Consider the following 12728-nt stretch of genomic DNA (forward strand, 5'->3'; position numbering starts at 1 on the left):
AAGACTTCCAACCAAAAATCAATTTTATGATAAACTCAATTGTGAACATATATTAGATAATGATTATGGGAGAGCTCAACTTGTTTGGAATTTATTCGAATGTCAGGATTTGGGTGAATACTCTGATTTATATTTAAAGTCAGATGTGTTACTATTATGTGACATTTTTGAAAACTTTAGAAATATATCTGTTGATAAATATAAATTGGATCCGGCACAATACTTCACTGCACCCGGATTATCGTGGGATGCCATGATGAAATATACTAATATTGAATTGGAATTACTAACTGATATTGATATGGTTCACTTCTTTCAAAAAGGTATTCGTGGTGGAATAAATCAATGTAGTGAAAGGAAACATAAAGCAAACAATACATTTTTACCGGATTATAATCCAAATGAACCATCTTCATTCATTTCATATTTGGATGCAACAAATCTATATGGTCACAGCATATCACAACCATTACCAACAGGTGAATTTTCATGGTTAGCACCTCATGAAATTCTCAATCTTGATATAATGAATGTGGATATTGATAGTCCTTATGGATATGTATTGGAAGTGGATATACATTATCCCCAAGAACTTCATGATAAACATTCCGATTTACCATTCTTAGTTGAACGTTTGATACCTCCATATGCAAAATCGAAAGTTCCCAAATTAATTCCAAATTTAAACGACAAATGAAAATATATTGTTCACTATAGAAACTTACAGCAAGCTGTCAATCATGGTTTGATAGTGATGAACACACATAGAGTATTGAGGTTTAAGCAATCATGTTGGATGAAGCCTTATATAGATTTGAATACTGAAATGCGAAATAGGTCTAATAACAAATCTGAAAAAGATTTCTACAAACTAATGAATGATGCAGTCTATGGAAAAACAATGGAAAACGTAGACAATAGAATTGATGTTAGACTCATTACACATTGGGAAAATATAAAAAGAACTATAGGTGCTAGTTGTCTCATATCGCGACCAAATTTTAAAAAATGCTCTATTTTCACAGAAAATTTTGTTGCCATTCAATTGGCTAGAGTAAAAGTTCATTATGATAAACCACTATATTTAGGATTTTCCATTCTAGAATTATCTAAAACAGTTATGTATGATTTTTTCTATGGATGTATCAAACAACAGTTTGGAGAAGATGCGTCCTTACTCTACACTGATACCGACTCCCTTATTCTCAAAGTAAATACAGACAATTTCTATGAATTTATCAAAAATAATATAAATAAGTTCGATACATCTAATTATAAAATAGGAAACCAATTCAATATTCCAGTGACAAAGTCAGTTCTGGGTAATTTCAAAGATGAATTCCCAAATGATCCAATAATCAGCTTTTACGGTACAGGTGCTAAAGCGTATTACGTGAAATCTGTTGATGGTGAACTGAAGAAGGCCAAAGGTGTGAAACGATCTGTTATAAAGAATGAATTGACATGTGAAGACTATGAAAAAATCATTGAAGAGGGAGGTATGATATTCAGGAAGATGAACTCGTTCAGAAGCGTATTGCATGATATTTACACTGAATTGAAAAATAAAGTCGCTTTATCGTATCATGACGACAAGAGATTCATCATTCCGAATACCACTCGAACTCTTCCATGGGGTCATAGCGATATAGAATTTTATCGAAATGATCCTAATGATAACATTCGTTGGGTGTCTGAAATCGTTCATTCTTTTTCTCAAGAGAGCGCCTTAGACCAACTAATCAATTTGTTGACTGTAGAGATGAATAATTGAATCATAATTCGAAGTATTATTGCTTATTCCTTCAAACCGGAACATTCTTATTTGTGATTATTTGTGATTATTGTATTATGTATTGTATATGTATCACTTTTACCAAGTTACTTAGATGAATAAAAAATGATAAAAATATTATTTGTTTCATTTCTATTTTCCTAACCAATTACTGTAAAGTATATAGCATAATGTAAATGAAAGAAATATCAGTTTGAAAAGAATCATCGTAGAGTGCACAATGTCTAAAACAATCGATAAGTTTGGTAGAAAAAAAAAATTGGGTGGTAATGTCATTCGAGGTCCTCCCGGGATTGGTTTTAAATTAACAAAAGATGGTCATTATGACATGCAAAGAAAAATATTGAAAAATATAAGCGAACCAATTGACAAGAGTGATTGTGTAACTGTATCATATCTTGAGGGGGAAATTAACGGAACAAAGGAGGTTATACTTCTAGCCCTACAAGCTGCAATACAATCCACAATAGGCAATATTGCTCGGGACGCCCGGCAAGCATTTGACGATAAAATTGCAGTGGCTCGGATAACTTTCACTCGTAAATTTGACAAATTTACAAGTGATGTAGACATAAAAATGTCTGACATAACAGCGTCTACAAATAAAAAATTTGATGCTATGTCAAACATAACAGGGACTACAATGAAAAAGTATGATGTACTGGAACAGAGAGTTGAAGTATTGGAGAAAAACCATAAAGAAGTTTTGGAGAGAAACTATAGTCAGGCCATCATCATCAGGTGGACTGGGATATCCAGGACTGAACATTAATCCAAATCATAGAATAATACAACCAAAACCAAAACCAACTGATGATGTATTAATGGAACCAACATGGTGAATGTATTCCCTCGTTAGGTTAGGTTAATAGTTACGTTAGGTTAGCTGCATAGTTACGTTAGGTTAGGTGTTAGGTTAGTATTCCCTCGTTAGGTTAGGTTAACAGTTACGTTAGGTTAGCTGCATACTTACGTTAGGTTAATAGGCGATCGCGAAGCGATCGCTTCGCGGCCTGGGGCGCTCAACATACACCACTTGCATCCGGGGCGCGTTTTTTTGCCCCTTCTCGAAGCCCCGCCCCCTTTCCGAAGCCCCGCCCCGCCCCTCCCCGAAGCCCCGCCCCCCCCGACTCCCAACATTTGCGCATGTACACCCCTACCCTCAACGCGCATGTGTGCTCCCACCATTTTCCCACCACTCACGCATCGAAGTCGATACCCTCCGGAGAGCACTCCACAACATTCAGTTCGAGAAGTCATCTCATCGAGAGCAGTCCACTCCACAACAAGGCAGTACCTTCCAACGACCAACTTGATATTTGAGTAAGTAAATTAAGAATGTTATTTTTTATATCAACTAACTTTGTATTATTTCTTCTTTTTCAGAATGGCAACCAATACACAGGAGGTGAATAATGCTGTGGCGTCTATTCTGCCGGTGTCCGCTGACCAGGAGGAGGCAGCATCTTCGGGAGCGGTGCCGGGTGACCAGGCAACCACTTCGCGTTCGCGAGTTAGGTGCAGATCTGCTAGCCCTGACTTATTCGAGGAGGAGGAGGAAGTCAGGCCTGTGAAGAAGGTTTGCCAACGACCTGCAGCGAAGGTTGGTCCTATTTCTAAGTACCGAGCTACTTGCAATAGGACTAATCCTTATGCAGGTAGTTGGTCGACCGCTCCAAACAGCTTAAGGCCCTCCACACCACCCGCAGCAGTAGTGGAACAACCTAGGGCGCCTTCTCCGGAGGAGCCACCAGTTGTATTGTCCCCATCGGAGGAGGCTCCCATCGTATTCACTCCGTCGGTGGTGCCGCTTTCGCCGATGCTGGCAACACCGGTGACGAATCCTGAAGTGTTAGTGCCACAAGTGCGACAGCCTATCGGAGAGGTTAGTGAAATGTTGAACAGTTTTCTACAGAGATGTAAGGAAGCAGAACATGCTTCCCGAGCTAGTGAGGCCGCGTTGGTTAAAAGGAAGCGCGAAATGGCTGAAATTGTTAACCGACGGAGGGAAGTAGAAAAATAAATAGCCGAACTAGATCGGAAGTATGCATCTCTGGAGAAAAAGTGTGAAGCAGATACCTCTTCGATAGAGACTTATAAAAAGTTAGTGACTTTTATAAAAACTTTCCCATAGATTTAGTGTAAGTGTAGTAAGATTAGTTTTAGGTTAGTTAGGAATATTTAATTAAGATAGTTTTAAGTTTATGTTTGTAATTTTAGGAAATGAAAATAAAATAAAAAAAAAAAGAAGTGAAATTAAGGGTGTACATTGTTTTGGTTTGGTACACATTGAACAATGCGATGGTTGGAGCATTTTTCTTCACTTCGTCTTATTATTATTTCCTTTTTTTTATTTCAATTACAAGTTCTTCTATGCAAATACCTCACATCAATATTTGTGTTCTCTAATCTATTGTAAATAATCTCTTGGGAAGAAAATATGTTTCATAATGAAATCAATAAGTATATTCCATATAATTCATATAGTATTTTCAATTTTCTCTTTCATGGAATATAGCTCATGTCATTTTTGAAATTCATTCCCACTTAATCCCCTCTCCTCCCCACTCCTCCCCCACTCCCTTTCAAAAGTATAAAAGTAGGAATTATCTGTTGGAATATTCAGTTGATCAGCCACCTTCAACATGGAACCTGATTCAACTACTGAGCCGTACAGTGACCCAGCGCATCAACATCCTTACTGGGCTTCTATCCATGAAGGTTTCGTTACCTCCACGACGGCACCTCACTCGATGAATTATGATAACATAATTTATGATGATCGGATACAAGTGCTTCACGTTACTGGAACCGATCAAGCGGACCTGTCTGATGGGGATTATCCAGATCCCTATGATTGGCGGAATGATTACGAATGGGATACACAGTCCGGAAACACAGACGACGACGACAGCCATGACGATGATGACGGTGACGCTGACAATGAGTCCGATGATAGTCCTCCACCATCCCCTATCCTGATTGATGAAGTCCTGAATTCAGACGATGATATGTAATCGTTTCCTCGTTTCTCCCATCCTTTCTATTCCTTTCCTTTCCTTCCACGGAGTACACACTTTTTGGTTGGTGTACACGAGGCACTGCGAGGTTGGGGCAGTGTCTTTTTCCCTCTCCCTTATTAGTTTTTTCATAATAATCACTCAGAGTTTTTCATAATAATAATCACTTAGAATTTCAAGAAAATTGTCATTCTTATTGCTTTCGAATTTCAAACACTGAATTGTTCTACATTTACACTTCACCCCCTCCTTTTTTTTCCAATATAAATAAAGCATCAATCCCAGTTCTATATCATTCTTCCACAATGTCGAGTGCTGATTCCACCACCGAACCGATGAGTGTACCAGAGTATTCTATGACGAGTACAGGCCCCATCCAGGTACATGGAATTGATTCAACGTTCGATCATTTCAGTACAAATTTTGCACAAATGCTGCAACGTATCTATGATCTACCTGATGATTTCCCGGCACGTATGGAAAAAGGTATGCAAGAGGAAGTAGAGGCAGAGTTAGAGATGGATGTCAATGAGTTAGACGATCTAGAGGATAACGAGCTAGATAATTATGCTAATGATGATGCCATTAGTATATCGTCTGATTCAGATGATTATGAGGATGACATCATCAGTATATCATCAGATACAGATGATGATACAATCATCATTGTTTCTGATGATGATGAGGAGCGTTAGTCCATACCATTGCATGGATTAATAAAAAAAAACAGCCCTTTTCAGGGCTACAATTGAAGACTGAAACAATAAAAAAAAATAGCTCTTTTCAGAGCTATCATTATACTTTCAAACAGAAACAGGTTCATACCATTGTTAACATTATAGTCTCAAACAAAATGTATGTATGTAAAAGTATTCATCATTATATGCATACAATGATTGACAAAATGCCAACTTCAACTTTCATTTAAAGTAGTACTCATCATATGCATAGATATTCAATGACTATCCAATTCCAAATATCGACTTTTCAGTCAAAGTAGTAATTTATTTGTCATATAATGTATAGATATTCAAAGACTAACAAATTTCCAACTTAGACTTTTTATTAGTCAAAGTATTCATTTGTCATATAATCTATGAATACTAATACAACTAACTACTGTTTGTGTGAATAATGTAGCCCTGAAAAGGGCTGTTGTTTTTTTTTACCAATAGGTCCAGGGTTATTCTGCCACAGATTTCACATTATTGCATATTACGCAAGCTGATACTCTCGTGAAATTCGTAAGCGGTCTTTCACATGCCTCACACCAATATTGACCCATCTCCATCATAGAGACCGTATCGTGGATATTAACGTGTTGATACCAGCCACCGTTATTGTTCCTTATTGAATAAAATCGGAAACAGCACCAACATAACTTTTTTATGCTGCCATCAATCGTTTCGATCTGCACATGCGCATTCATCACGCAATATAAATCGGCAGGATCTTCTAAGGTATCGGTGATGTTGAGCATTCGGTGACCGATTCTCAAAGCGCTATCACCTTCAGATGGGTCTGCTACAACCCCTTCATCTTCACCTTCACCATCTACGACTAGCTCAACGACCATGTCTTCATCTTCATCGCTCTCAGCCTCAATTTCAACTTCGTTGACTTCAAGGTCAATCTCCACTTCATCGACTCCAACACCTTCTTCAAGTATCACTTCCTCTAGCGGAATGTTGACATCCTCATCATCTGTCTCTTCTATCCAATTATTTGTATCAATAGCAGATATTCTGTTTAATGCAGCAACTATTTTTTGAGTATTCATCTTAACGTTTTCTCACAGTTGCAGAGTGAATGAATGAACTCTAGGTTTGCAAGTCGACTTATATAGGTAGTGATGCGACTCCCACTTGACTCGTTTAGGGTGGAAAAGTAGGAGAAGTTATCCCACTATACTTTCACATGATGTTGATTTGTATAAATAGAGATCGTAGGTATAGGAGAGAGCATTCAGAGTTTCTGTAAGTCATCTCTTAATATTTCTAATCGAATTAGTAAAATGCCGTTTCCAAAAGAGTGGAATGAAAAACCAAAAGTGTGTGTCTACCCAATGATGATTGCAGGGGCTATTGTGTGCTACTTTTGTCAAATAAGTAGACCTAAGGATTCAATCAATCCATGTACTGGTATGTGTAGTGATTGCGTGTTGCGGATTCAACTATCGCCTCCTTCTCATCCACCGAAGCGAACAAAATCGGATTATCGTCAACAACAGTTAAAGTGTCTGAAGTATTCCGAACCTATAATATTTAACAATATAGGTATCTGTAGAAATATTTGTGGTACCTGTGCTGCCGTTCCAGCTCCATTGCAACGTTGTTTGCGTTGTGATACATATTCCATGAATTGTTGGAATCATGTATGCAATGCATGTAGAAGTACTTGGGATCTGTGTGAGAAGATTGGTCAACTCTACCCCAATAGAAGAATCCATTTTTTTCAATGTTGGTGTTTGACGCACGAGCAACAACTATTGAGGAATAGAGTCAAAGAACGTTCCACATCCACAGAGACATATTAACATTTTTCATTTTATATTTTTTATCATCGTTATTGTCCTCTATTATTAATAAATATATATATATATATATATATATATATATATATATATATATATATATATTGAATTTATTTGTATTATTTTCTAACATTTAAAAATACATGCATGCAACACAAAGTTTTCCTCTTAAATGACAAAGATTGCTACATGCGTGAATAGTTTAGTGAGAGAGCGCATGTGCCAGTTGATGAAAGAGCGCATGCGCTAGTTTATTTTCTTCTATAAATGGTGAGGTCTCAGTAACATCATCACCTTTCCTATCCACATTCTATTGCTATCACATATCATTCCTCAGACCTTAATAATCATGAGCTCTATGCCGCTATTGATTACTGAAGATGGTTCACCACTTGTTGATATCGATCAGACTGATTTTGAAAATATTCCAGTATTACATTTATCGAGTCAAGATTCGATAAATGATTTTGATATTAACGACTTCGTTAACTTTGCAGATGTGCCAGAACCAAATGAGCAAATTATTATTGAAAATCCGATCGTTTCGCAATTATCATCACTCAAACACTCTTCATCTACCCTTCCTCTTGGTGTTGATAAGAAATCTAGAACAATCAAGAGGAAGGTTACTAAGGCATCTTCATCGATTGTCACTGACTTTAAAGAAAAGAAAGAATCCAAAAGTGTTGTGCGACAGAAAAAACCCGCAACGAAAAGTGACAGATCGAAGAGGAAGCCAAAAGGTACTCCTAAAGAAATGAAGAGTGATTTGAAAGCTGAACCGCTATCTTCTTTCAGTCCCCTCCATCGGTTTGGGGAAATGAAAAGGAAAGCAAAATGCCGTCTTGTAAAGGCACAGATGACTATTGCTGAACTTGAAAAGAGTGAGCGAGCTATTAATGCTGATAATGAAACTCTTGAAGCATTAGATGCCAAGATTGCATTAGCGAAGGTTGAATTGGCTAGAATGTCTAAAGATGCTGATGAACTCCGTTCAAAAATTGGTAAAGATAAGCAATTCCATCAACGTTCGAGAATGCAAGCTCAGGCTGAGCTTGAGGAGTCGACTAAGCTTTATGAGACGGCATTATCAGTGAGAGATAATTGGCAAAAAGAGTTGGATACTGCATTTCAAAGTGACGGCGATTAGTTTTGGGAATGATAATGTGTTTTCAATATCGTGAGTTGAAAAATATAAGCGGGAATGGAGTATACAATTAATTTGGTTTGGTATACACAGAACATTGCGAATGGCTGGGGCAATGTTTACCGCTGCAATATTTTTCAATTCACATACTTATAATTGAAATGAAAACAATAATGAACTTTAATATTACTTTATTCATAAAAGTCACTATTAGATACATTTAAACCATATTTGATTCATCAATCCAAGAATTTTGTTCGCTAGGAAGACCTAACCACTTTACATATACTTTATTTTTTCTTCTCTTCAACACCTTCTCAATCAGATATACGTCAGGATTCTCGGTTCGTAATAACTCTTCTTCGTAAAAACATCCTCTAATCGGCTGTTTATTCATATCTTCAAGATTATAAGTCGTTGGGATGGTTTTATTAATTTTAACAATCTTGAATAGCTCCGTGGTAAAATTCGCAGTGTAAGACTTTTCAAAAATATTTTTATATTTACTTATACGTACAATATCATTCAATTGGAATTTGGGTTTACTTTGTCTTCCTCCAATTCCATTGATACCCTTGAATTTCAATTTTGTTGTTGAATCAACATTGATGGGTGCCATACCTATTGTACGATGAACTTTATTATTATATCTACTAGTTATAATTGGAAGAATATCAAGCCATTTGTGGTGAACTCTCATCGAAAATTCCTTGTAGAGCCATGCCTTTATTGTACGAATCACTCTTTCTGCTATAGCTACCTTCTTTGTGCTGAATGTTGAATAATGATTGATATTATATTCTCGCATGAGAGATGAGAAGCTTCTATTAAAAAATTCTTTCCCTTGATCGCTTTGTATATGTTTAGAGGAAAATTTGGCTTTCTTCAGTACATATTTCATTGCATTAGTTATTGTACTACCTGTTTTATCTTTAACTGGCACAGTCCATAGATATTTTGAGTAACAATCAATTACTACAAGTATATATCTGTATCCTTCATTACTTTTTGCATAAGGTTGTAGTTCAGCTAGATCTATTTGCCATAGATCTGCAAAACCTTTGATGGTAATTATTCTTCTACGAAAATTACGTCTTGCAGGTCTATGTAATTCATTAACAACTTGTCGTTTGATATCACTTACTTCATTAGTCATTCTATTTCAATATGATTAAAGGGAAAAAAAGTGATAATGTTACTGCATTGAATGATGATGTGACAGTGATCATTACTTGTGGATATATATTAATATATTATACCTTCTTCACGTAATTCTTCAATTATTGAAATTATTTCATTATCATGTCCGGTATGTCCAGCTGACTTTGAAGCTACCAATAGTCGTAGGCGAGCAACTAACTCTTTCGGTGAATTCCAGTACACATAATTCGCAGGTTTAGAATTATATGTTTTCTCCATTTTCACTCGTTTGAGTGCTCCACCAATTTTACTTCTACTCCTTATTGGATATTGTCGTGAGTCTAATAGTGGTTTGATAACTTCACGAAATTTTTTAGAATTTGTATTTTTAAAACCATTCTTCAGATGATATTGTTTATATGGAGCATTCGTTATTTTCAATATTTTGGAATATACTTGACGAGTTTCTTCATTATCAACATCTTGTGGATTCTTCAAAAAGATCATATCATATAATTCTGGACTACTTGCGCATTCATATTTTTTCACTTTATTAGCATCCCAAAATGAAATGTTTCCATCTTTGAAATGTACCACTAGACTTCCCATTTTCAGCTTTTGTGTAATTGAATCCATACGTAAGCCAAATGTTCCATCATATGCTGGATTTCTAGATTTTACATTATTCAAATGTTTCATCAAAACATCTTCACCACTTTCATTCATAACAGGTGAGATGTCAGGATCCGAGGAATCGATGTGGGACGATGATGGTGTTTCGAATAGAGTTGTTCTCATATCGTCTTGAAGTGTGCTCGTGTCACTATTCACAGATGATACACCATCAAAAGATTGTTTTCTTCCTATTGGAGTACTCATGGGATAATTTGAAGTAGATTGAACAGATCCACGATTTGGTGATAACACTGCTGATTTAGAAGTAGCGTTTGATGATAAAACATTCAATGGTTTCATTATGGGCTCATACAATCTTTCAAGTGTCGAACGATTTTCAATATTATCATTCTTGATAGAGTTGAATTTCTGTCTGACAGCTTCTGTTGTCTCTACTAGTTGACGTTTCAAATTCATTTCATTGTTTTTATGTTCAGAATCGTTTTTTGTATTCATAATGCCCTTTTTAAATTATAGCTCAATTCGTTGATGAAGTGACCTCTACAATATTCAGTGATCGAATAAGTTTCAAAAACAAGATCATGGGTATATAAAACTATCGAATCCTTTGCGATATCTACCTTCATCTATTTTTCTATCCTTATCAATTACTAGAAATCCATATTGATCCTCCCAGCATTTAACACACATCAATTGGAATTGTTTGAATGGTACATCGGGTGAAACATGATCTGAATAAATGTGATGTAAATTCGTCTCATCTTGTTTGAACATTATAATGAAATTGGTATTGTCACGCACTAACTGTTTGGGTACCGGTGAATATGTCTGTGCTAGATAAAAACAATCAACATCCTTATGACGTCCCATACAGAAATATGATCTAATAATATCTTGCTTTTCACATATCACATCATCGAAAATGAAAACAGAATTAGGCTTAGCGTCGGAGGGTTCCACTATTTCTGCATTATTGCTGAATGTATAAAAACCTAATCCTTTTATAGGTTCCAAAACACTTCGCAAGTACTGATATTTAGGTTGATTGAGTGATTTCGAATAGAGATATACATTTCTAAATCTCAATCCTTGTGGATGTGTTAATAGTGATATCATTGCATTCGTCTTTCCACAATTTGAAGGTCCTATAATGAGTCCTCGAACTGATGATGGAAGTAGTGGACCATGTCTGAATACTCTTTGTCCATTCAATCCACACCCAAATTTCTCATCTAGATTATCTACAGCAAACTTTTCTTTCTGTTTTACAATACGCATCGTGCCGTGGTTGGAGACTATATAAATGTTATTAGCTTATTCATTTCAATGTGTACCAGCAAACGATACGGACGTATTGAAAGTGATCGTAAAATTAAAAGAGGTTGTGGTTTTGTTAATGATTTAATAAACAAACTTCCTTTCGAATTACATCTACCCGGAGGATATCAATACTGTGGACCGGGTACAAAATTGAAACAACGTTTAGCTCGTAACGATCCTGGAATCAATAAATTAGATATTGAATGCAAAAAATACGATATTCAATATTCTAAGCATCCATCTAATCTTGCAGCAAGACATTTAGCCGACAAAGAACTTGAATACAGCGCTTGGGATAGGGTTGAATCAAAGGACGCGAGTATTGGGGAAAGAGCAGCTGCATTACTTGTCACCAACATTATGAAAGCGAAAAGACATATGGGCGTTGGTTGTAGTACCAATAAGAAAAAATGTAAGAGGAAATAATCGAAGAAAAATAATATTAAAAAAGTTGCATTTGGTGCTGGGATAGTCCATAAAGTGCGAAATGTATTGAAGAAAGCTGGTGGGAATCAATTTGTGACGAATAATAGCAAAAAAGCTAGCACTGTGGCATTGCAGGCGGCACGTAAATACCTTAAAGCTGCCGGTGGAAAGAAGAAAATCCGCACACCACGCATAATTCCTGTTCCCAAGATCGGTGGACTTTTACCATTGATACCAATTTTTGCTGGACTATCCGCACTAGGAAGTTTGGCGGGAGCCGCTGCTGGTATTGCCAAGGCCGTGAATTCGGCAAAAGCCAGCAGAGCGGCTTTAATGGAAGCCAATCGTCACAATAAAACCATGGAGGCTGTAGCATTAGGCAAACGCGGAAGTGGAATATATCTCAAATCATACCGTAAAGGTTTAGGACTATATTTAAAACCATACAAAGCCACAAACAAAACAAAAAACTGATTGAACCCCTACCTCAGAGGCCTCTTACTGATCTCGATCTCAGTTATTATACACAAAAAATGAAAATTCCACATTTTCGTGGTGTTTTTATGCGTGATAGATTACCATCTTCAGGTCCAAAACAAAACGAGACAGCTATTGTTAATTTACATGGAATAAGCGGACCAGGAACACATTGGGTGGCATTTAAAAAATGTGGGAAAGAAGTCACATATTTCGATAGTTTTGGAGATCTAC

The 12728-nt window shown here is 36.4% G+C and overlaps 2 protein-coding genes across 2 annotated transcripts in view; both read left to right on the forward strand.

Annotated features, from left to right (window-relative positions):
* LOC111514274 (lutropin-choriogonadotropic hormone receptor) overlaps window positions 1-12728 on the forward strand; it is a 796850-nt gene that overhangs the window by 233839 nt on the left and 550283 nt on the right. The gene's annotated exons all lie outside the window — the stretch shown is intronic.
* LOC141482917 (uncharacterized) lies at window positions 2927-3940 on the forward strand. The gene is made up of 2 exons (XM_074176938.1): window positions 2927-3118; window positions 3182-3940. The coding sequence occupies exons 1-2, from the start codon at window positions 2967-2969 to the stop codon at window positions 3816-3818; spliced, it is 789 nt and encodes a 262-aa protein (XP_074033039.1). The 5' UTR covers window positions 2927-2966; the 3' UTR covers window positions 3819-3940.

This window comes from Leptinotarsa decemlineata, unplaced genomic scaffold (genome assembly GCF_025532065.1).
Source record: "Leptinotarsa decemlineata unplaced genomic scaffold, Ldec_3_MD MMD2_P_RNA_scaffold_14, whole genome shotgun sequence".
NCBI classification, from domain to species: Eukaryota; Metazoa; Arthropoda; class Insecta; order Coleoptera; family Chrysomelidae; genus Leptinotarsa; species Leptinotarsa decemlineata.

Excerpts from the sequence above, each read along its gene's own strand:
- LOC141482917 (XM_074176938.1), top strand. The coding sequence starts at position 2,967 with ATGTGTGCTCCCACCATTTTCCCACCACTCACGCATCGAAGTCGATAC. Across the intron at positions 3,119-3,181 it reads ACGACCAACTTGATATTTGA|AATGGCAACCAATACACAGG; the intron begins GTAAGTAAATTA and ends CTTCTTTTTCAG.